The sequence below is a fragment of the Pholcus phalangioides genome, unplaced genomic scaffold, assembly GCF_987345545.1.
Source record: "Pholcus phalangioides strain wild (caught in Gottingen) unplaced genomic scaffold, Ppha-v1.0 ptg000015l_1, whole genome shotgun sequence".
Classification (NCBI taxonomy): Eukaryota; Metazoa; Arthropoda; class Arachnida; order Araneae; family Pholcidae; genus Pholcus; species Pholcus phalangioides.
Window position 1 is genome coordinate 86,509,622 of NW_028301608.1, and position 9,300 is coordinate 86,518,921.

Sequence of the window (9,300 nt, forward strand, 5' to 3'; positions counted from 1 at the left end):
TCCTTTTGGAAATGGTCTGGAAGGAACGTCATTCTTAAAAATCTCACATGCCTTCATAATTTGCTGTGTGTAACTATTTGCTGTGTGTAAACTATGTTACCATATCAAAGAGACTTGACTGATTGGACTGTGGAAGACTCTAAAAAAAATGTGATTTATATTGTGAGGAGAACACAAAAGAATTATCTGTGGTTGCTAGTGGACTGTTTTGGCCAAAAATTGTTTTTGTAACCTGTATAGTTATTTTTGTCATTTTGCTTTGGCTTGTCAATTTTATAGGATACTGTAACAGTGTTATTGAAAAAATTAATGAAAAAAATCCTTATTTTTTTAAATTAAAAAAATGTTTTTAGGATTTTTTTCTTATGCTATGATTATGTTGTCTAAGGGGGATACCCTCCCCCATCCTACTTTTTCCTACTTTTTCTAATTTTTTGAGTGGGAGCCATGTAAACTGCTTCGTGGGGAGACACATAGAAGCATTCATCAAGGAAAGTGGTGTCTTGAGTGAAAAAGTGAGACCTACAGTTTAAGTTAATAGATTTGAATTTAATGCAATTCATTTGTTGATAAATCTTCTGAAATTCTCTCATTCACTGTGGTAACTGTTATTTTATAGACATCAAATTCTTTGATTCACAATATAATATTTTTTTTGGGTCTGAATTCAGGCAATAGAGATTAATCATTTTTGTGTTTTATGTAATCAATGTAATTCTTCAAAATATATAGATTTTGTTCCAACAATAAAGCCGTATATGTCTTGCAGGTGTGCGAAGAATTTTGGCCTGAAACTACCCACCAAGATTTTCGCTTGTGGCTTACTTCATATCCAGCTGAACATTTCCCCGTAACTGTTCTACAAAATGGCGTCAAGATGACCAATGAACCACCAAAAGGACTGAAAGCAAATGTCATTCGATCATATCTGAGTGACCCAATTGTTGAGATGGAATTCTTCGAGGGCTGCCAGCAACCTGTGAGTCCATGTACCTCAATTGTTTAATCATTTTTATTTTCTTTTGTGCTTGCAATGTTTTTATTTCAAGTTTATGTTGTGAATTTTAAGATTTATGAGCTCTGTGCATTGAAATGCAAAACAAATGTATTTTTTTTTTATTTTGTAACATTTCAATTTTGCCACTAATGGCATATGTTTTTTTTGGTGCAGTGTATAATTATGTGAAGTACATTTTTATGAAAAAAATTTTGTCATTCATTTTTAGGAAGCATTTAAGAAACTCCTCTTTTCTCTCGCATTTTTTCATGCTTTGGTGCAAGAAAGACGAAATTTTGGGCCGCTGGGATGGAATATACCATATGAATTCAACGAGACTGATTTGAGGATTAGTGCTCAACAACTCAATATGTTCTTGAATCAATACCCAGTATGTCCAAGAGCTGATGCTTCAGATGTTAACTTCTTAAACAATTTTAAATTACTTCAAAATGATCTATTTGGAATATTTCTACAAAACTTCATTTCTCTCTGTTACTATTTTTTTAAGGAAATCCCATTCGATGCTTTAAGATATTTGACGGGGGAATGCAACTACGGAGGACGTGTGACAGATGATTGGGATAGAAGGACTCTCAATACTCTGTTAAGCAAATTTTACTGTAAAGAGGTAGTCGAGGATGATAATTACATCTTTGACACTGAGGGTCTTTATTTTGCCCCCGTAGAAGGACCAGTGAGTGCATGACTTTTATTATAACTTATGGACAAATACTTGTAACTATTAGCTTGATGATGGCACATTTTTTTTAAAATTGTAGTCAGTTACAAGGCATTAGAATTTGAAGACAACACCTATATAAAACACATTTTATGAAAATGGTCAATATGCATAGAAGAGTGTCACAAAATTGCTTTTTCCCAAATCTGAAAACAAGTTGTCATTCAAAAATCCAGTTATTATGCATAATTGATTTATCACATTTAGTGTAATACATAAATTTAACAGAAAATGACTACCTACATTCCTTTAACTGACTTTTAAAATTTCAGTGATCAGCATTATAACTGCCACAGTCACCCTTTTTCAAGAAGAATATTTTTTTACAATTTTGTGAAGGCTTCCTTTCCCCCAACACTGAGAATAATAATAAAAAAAACAAGGAAGAGAAATAATCTACCCCTTTTATTATTTATACTGTACACATATTTCTATGCTATCCTGAAGGGAAAGAAAAAACAGTCTTTCTCTTTTTTTCTGTTGTCAAATTTTGAATGATAGCGGAGAGTGACGTCATCCTTGTGAAATTGCTATAATCTTTGAGGAACCATTGTGAATACAATTTACCACCTAGTTAAAGATATTTGATTTTTACCTTTTTTTGCATTTGATAGAAGCTAAATTTCTGTATAATAACAAAATCAACAGGTTAAATTTAGGGTGTTCCATAAATTTGTATAGTTTGAAAAAAGTTATTCTAACGAGTTTTTTTAGGTACAGAAAAAATAGTTTAAAACTTTGTCAATAGAGGGCACTGTACAATTAACAGCTTATTTCTGAATTAATACTTAATTAATAATTAATGTTACTGGCACATAAATAAGGTTTTCATATATTGTGATGTTGATACCAGTAGACACTATTAGTGAATCAAATCAGGGGGACTTGGGGGAAAAAAGTTCTGTTGTCTTTAATTGAAGTGAAACCCAAGACCTTCTGCAAAACATACAAGTGCACTGACTACACCATAGAGAAAATATATTTTTTCCTTAAAATAACACACAGTAGCGTGACTTGCTGAATAAAGACATTACAGCCTCTCTTAACTTAAAGGAATGGCCTCCAGGTGGCAGCAGTAGAGATCGATGGATTTTTTTCTCCCTTAGCATAATATCTAGACAGATGATTTGATGCATTGCAAGTCAAGAAAAAAAATCATTGTCCATTCATTCACTTGAAGTTGTTTTACCTCAGCTGCAAAAGCTTTACGAATATTTTGGATGCAAAAGAAACTGTAACTGTAGAAAGGTCCAGGTCTAATTATCAATGATTTGCTTTCATACAGTTCTATCAAGAAAACTCTGAACTAAATTTTTTCTGTACAAAACAAATCTTTCATAAGAATAACTTTTTCGCAAACTGCATTCAAATATACTAATTCCTTCAATTTTTATGGATTTTTAAATTATTTACAAATTTATGGGATAGAATGTGCCTGTAAAGAAGGAAAGATAACTTTCATTGATATTTATGAAAATTACAGCTTTAAAAACTTTGTTTTCTGCAGCATCAATCTTACATGGACTATGTAAACACTCTACCAATTGTGGCAAAGCCAGATATTTTTGGAATGCACCCTAATGCTGAAATAACAAAAGATCAGGGCGAAACAAATCTTCTTTTTGACAGCATACTACTGACTCAGGTAAATTTTTTTTCTTTACTGCAATCACCCTTTAAAGTTGATGACTGTTTCATTATTAATCTAAGAATTACTATCTCTTTTGAGGATGGGATTTAGGTTTGATGGGGCCCTAAGCTATTGAAAGTTATGGGGGGCTTGTTATATGTCCAACTCTACCTGACCTTTGTCGACAATAAATTGTCAATTTTTTGTAAAATTTGTAAACCTAATGCATATCTAAAGCATTTTTTAAACATTTGTAATGTGAGGTAACAAAATTATAAACTTTCCATTTCAATGTGTTAAAATTTTATCTTTGAGCAAATTTCTCTAAAAAATAACAGTTTGGGAATTTTGAAGCCCTCTCTGCAAACCTAGCCTGCAGCTAGGAGTGGGATGAATAGTTATTTGGCTGAATAACTAAATATTAGGCTAATGTTTTGGCGGATTATAAATTTTCATAAAATTCATCACAATCAACACATAAAATTAGTGTTTTTAATTGAAAATTAAATTATTGGTACTTTCAAATGCTTTTGATATTGAATTTTAATTATGCAATTTATTATTTAAATATTAAAAAAACTGGCAATTGAAAGATTTTTTATTGCCATGATACTGACAATCAAATTTAACAATGATATATTGTATTTTAATATTACTTATAGAATCAATTTTTTTTTCATCACTTGTTACAATTTTATTCTGCCAAATACCTAACCATGATTTGGCTGAATCGAATATTCGACAAAAGGGAGAAGAATCAGTGTTAGCTACTTGGATGACACCTATAGGTGTTTGGTATGACATAAAGAAACACGAATAGCAGCCAAATATTTGTCCCATCTCTAGCTGCAGCCTGTAGAGAAATCCAGCACTGTCTCTCTTCATTTATAATTTGGACATTTTGAAGTGTACATTACATTTGAGATGAACAAGATATTTATTTTTAAAAAAAGAATTCTTAAGCATTAAAATTTTCATTCAAGCAAATAAATCTCCAAATTATGAAAGTTCTCAAGTATTGAAATTTTGCTTTGTTTGAATATCTTGGTGATTATTTTCAGTTATGATTTTATAAATTAAAATTATTATTATTCAAAATAATTTTTCAATTTAAGGCCAGAGTATCTGCTGGAGGAGCCGAATCACCTGAAGAGATTGTGCAAAATGTTGCGGCTGATATCCTTTCTCGCTTGCCAAAGAACTTTGATCTCGCTGCAGCTTTGTATAAATATCCAACTTCTTATGAACAGAGCATGAATACAGTATTGGTTCAAGAGATGGGAAGATTTAACGTCCTTCTCTCGTTGATTAGAACATCTTTGATAAACGTTGGGAAAGCTATTAAGGCAGGTTTTTCATGAAATAAACAGATATTGGTTTGAAATTGAGTATTTTTGCAACAGCTTGAAATTTGGGAGAGGGATGAACATTTCTTTTTCTCAAAAAAGTGTTTTTGTGCAACTTTACCCAGTTTTTGCCGCTGTGGTGGTCGAGTGGTTATAGTGCCGGACTCGTGATGCGAGGATCCGGGTTCGAACCCCACAGTGGTGGTCGGCTGAAGTTGGTTTTCTGTGGTTCCCAACTTCAAGGCGCAAATGCGAGCCGATCTCCCCGTTAAAAAGTCTCGCCACAGAGAGCAACAGTCCTACAACGGTAAATCATTCAACCATAACACTTCACTCATAGTTAGTAAAACTGGGGGCAGATGACAGCACTACACAGAAACAAACTTTACGTCAGGTTGCACTACACGTACACGCACATTCCCGCATGTGTGGTGTAGCAGTAGTAGGTAGGGGCTCGGGGATCCATGATGTTCTTAAGTCAGCCACCTCGTTGGGCAATTTGCCTGTTGTGGCGTTGTATTTGTATTGTATTGTATTGTATTGTTAAATACTTAATAATATAGCCTACTTTGTCATTCAGCGTAATAATTTATGTGTCAGAAAGAAGTTTTATTTGGATGCACTGTTAATGTAATGCAATAATGTTTACAGGGGTGGGAACTCTGCGCCATCCTGCTCCAATAGTGTATTTTTCTGCACCAAATAGTCAATTTTGCCTCAGTATGCCCGGAATTTCAAAAAGGATGTCAAAAAAGCTTTGTTCCTGCTTGCGGCGAAACTATTTTTTCTGAGAAAAGTGTGTTTTATTCTCCTCTGTACTTTTCAGCACCACCTCCTCCCTTCTGTAGTCGTGCTATCTTGTGACCTTGAAAAAATAGTGGTTTCTTTTGGAAAGTTTGACTACACTGTAAAGTACAGTGTTGAGAAAAAAAACTCCCGTGCTAACTATGTGTGCTTTTCATGCTTTGTAAGCACTACAGAGATATTTTTTACATTTGAACGAAAATTTTCAATCAAAAAATATTTAATTTTTATTTACCCATTCCAACTTTACCCCGACAGCTTTTTATTTATTTTTAAATGCTACAAGTATGTAGAACTGATAATCTATCTGGTCTCTCGTTGTAAGAGTTGCCGGAAGTCTGGGAAAGTTTGCGAAATTAGAGAGAAGGTAGCAGGTTTTTTTTTTCTGAATCCATTTTCAAATTTTCTAGGCTAGTTCGCGCTCAACTTTGTCTCCAAAAATCTGATTGGGTTAACTGCAGCCCCTGATTTGAACTATCGGTCCCCTCAACAGGCTTTCCATCGTGAAACCCCAGATAATATCTGTGATCGTGTAACTGAAGATGGTTTGTAATGATCTTTCAGCTTTAAAGAGCAAATGTGAGTCAGTTTCCGTTTTAAAAAGAAAAGACAAAAAGTTGTTACTGCAAGCAGCAGAGATTACTGTAGTCACTCGTTATTGTGTCAAATCTTGATGTTTAGTGAAAAAAAATTTCATTTCGGTAGTAAAAGAGTGAGTCCGCCGAATTACGAATGCTAATTTAGAAACCTTGTTGAATAATGAGCGTTGAATCACCAATGTTGCCAAATAACGACTGTCAAATTTCAATATCACCAATTAAGGAGTGTCAAATCATCATTCGTGCCAAATAACGTGTGAATCTCCAAACATCATGTTGATTCTTCCGAAATTCTCTCCCATTTCGCAACAACTTCTTTCAGAGTATAAAAAAATTGAAAACTTATAGAAAATTTTAAAATTTTTAGCCCATTTAAACTGCTGCTGTTCCAGACAGCAAATAGTGCCCTCAGTAAGCAAAAAGTGTGTCATCTTAAATAGACTAGTGTGAAAAATGTTATGACAGCCACTCTTTCAAGCTGCTCCAAAACTGCTCAGAATCCTGAATTTTGCTGCTCCGAAATGCACTTTGTCACTTCTCACCCCTGTGTTTACGAATTCTACTAATCATCATAGTAATCACTGCTCTCATGGTTAATGCATTTTTTAAATTGATCAAAATATGTTATAACTAATTTATTTTTTTAAATTTTAAATATCAATCTAGGGTTTGGTTGTCATGTCAGCTGATTTAGAGCAAGTTGTTAACAGCATACTGCAAGGAAAGATCCCTGGGATGTGGATGGCGAAATCGTATCCTTCATTGAAGCCATTGGGAAGTTACATCTCAGACTTTTTAGCTAGGCTGAAGTTTCTCCAGGTAATCATCTGTAACTACAAAGAAAACCTTGTTTATACAAATTTTACATTTATATGGTGTTTGGCTTTGGTTGAAATTTGTTCCTGTACATTTGAATGTAACAATTATTCATTTATTTGTTTTCACTCTGTCTCGACCTCCAAATCTTTTTGAAAAACATTGTCTATAATCATCAAATGCACACAGTTTTTACAGATAATGAAAATTCATTGCTGAAACAGTTCTTCTTGCATATTGTCACCACTGAAAGCCATACTTTTTAGGGTGACTGTTCACATACACAAAAATAGCCATTGAGCTGCCTGATGACCACTTAGAGTGGAAATTCAAGTGATTTGTTTATTGCTTGTTTCTGAGAATATGCAGACACAGGAAGCACCAAAGAAAACAGGTTTTGATTGTTTGAAAGACGGCCATATCTCCTGAGTTTTTCTGCCAGTGTTTTCAGTGTTATCCGCACGAAATGTGAGCCAATCTCCTCATTAAAAAGTCTCGCCACAGAGAACACCAGGCCCACAACGATACAAGTACTCAATCATTACACTTCACTCACAGTTAGAATAATTGATGGCAGTACTACAAATAACAAGCATTACACAGAAACGAACTTCACGTTAGCTTCACAACACATAACAATGTGTTAGAAGTTCCACTAAGGAATGTGGACAATATGCATGTGTAGTTCAGTAGTAGTAGTGTTGCTATCTCCAGGGAGTTGGAAAGCCTATTGTAAGAATTTGGAGGATAACAACCCCCAAAGCAAAATATGCCGAAATCTTCTATGTCGCAGATCAATCAGTGCTACTGCAATCTGGAAGATTTTTTAAAAAGTGTAGAAAATACTATCGTGTAATTTTTACTGCAGAACATTTCCAGTCAGCCAAGGGCTGGTTGCAGAACCATGTAAAACATTCTGCTTTGGGATATACAATATACACACACAGTACTGTATCAGTTCTTCCAATCATTTCCAGTAGAATTTTTTTTCCTTGTTGTTTTGTTGGCTGTGTCAAACCCATCGTTCATAATGCTGAGAAATAAAAGGTGCTATCTCTAAAAAATAAATGCAAAATTTTGGAAAAGAATTTGACAAGAATTTTGAATCAATGACAAAAGTTAATCTCGCAAAACGATTAAGTGCCCCTGTGTCAACTTTGAAAACAATTATAGAGCAGAGAAATAATGTCAGTGACCACACTGCTGGTTGCAGATCATCTGCCAGAAAGATGAGAGTGCAGATGGGAAATTTTCCTTAGCACAGGTCATATTCGGCTAATTTTATTTCTCTAAGCGATTTAAAATTAATTTCCCCTTCCCTCAAGTATGATTGAAATGATTTTTGTTTTTACAATAAAATTTAAGATACAAAATATAAAATTCAGTGTGCTTATAGTTGTATGTCTGATGGGAGGGGTCCATATCTTCAAAGAAGCCTCAATTGTGGGACTTAGGCCTACGCAATGTATATGGCGGTTTTTGATCCAGCCCACTGTGCAAGTGCTAGCAAAATGCAATATCGCGCTGAATTTTTTTTCCAAAATAAAATATCAATTTCATTTATAAATTTTTGTCTACACAGGATTGGTATGATAATGGACCTCCAGTTGTATTTTGGGTATCTGGTTTCTACTTCACTCAAGCTTTCTTGACTGGTGCTCAGCAAAACTATGCAAGGAAATATACAATACCTGTAGATCTGTTGGCTTTTGATTATGAAATTTTGCCCGATAAGCCTTATGAGATGCGACCTGAAGATGGTAATATATGATTTCAGCTGAAGAAATTAATAATTTCACTTAATTCATTTTAAAACCTGATGACTGTAACCATGAATACATAGTTTTGTTTAAATTTATATTCAAATAATGCTATTTTCAATTGAAATGGGTGTAATTTGTTTTTTTAGCCCAATTTTAGTATAGAAAATGGTACAATAACAATTCTTCTATAGACCACTTGATACATTTCAACCAATTTTCGACTGTTGCTTTTGCGCAACTCGTTAAAAAAAATTTTCAAGTAATTTGCCTAGAAATCAAAAAGTCATTTTAGATAACTAAAACATTCGTCTAATAGACTACAGATCTCTATTAATTACTGAGTAACACTGATTTAATTTTAGTTATCTAGGGTTAAAAAAGTCATAGTATTTTTAAAGTTTGTTTATGCAAAGAAATTTGTTTTATAACTTTTAAGAGATTTTTTTAAAAATAGTTTTTCCTTTTTTTGTCAGAATGTACCAATCATTTTGCAAAATCACAATAACTAATTAATTAGGAAATCTGGAATTGGAAAGTTACATGAATTACAAAGACATGCTAAATTAATGCTCACATTTTTTTTAAATTTCTCTAATATGTTGT

The 9,300-nt window shown here is 33.4% G+C and overlaps 1 protein-coding gene across 1 annotated transcript in view; it reads left to right on the forward strand.

The window, feature by feature from the left end:
• The window catches only part of Dhc36C (Dynein heavy chain at 36C), a 102,710-nt gene that overhangs the window by 88,359 nt on the left and 5,051 nt on the right, over positions 1-9,300 (forward strand). Inside the window, exons 60-66 of the mRNA XM_089242306.1 lie at positions 770-979; positions 1,227-1,388; positions 1,509-1,694; positions 3,247-3,384; positions 4,485-4,715; positions 6,785-6,937; positions 8,517-8,694. Of these exons, the coding sequence (XP_089098432.1) occupies positions 770-979; positions 1,227-1,388; positions 1,509-1,694; positions 3,247-3,384; positions 4,485-4,715; positions 6,785-6,937; positions 8,517-8,694 (1,258 nt within the window). The remainder of the gene's footprint in view (positions 1-769; positions 980-1,226; positions 1,389-1,508; positions 1,695-3,246; positions 3,385-4,484; positions 4,716-6,784; positions 6,938-8,516; positions 8,695-9,300) is intronic.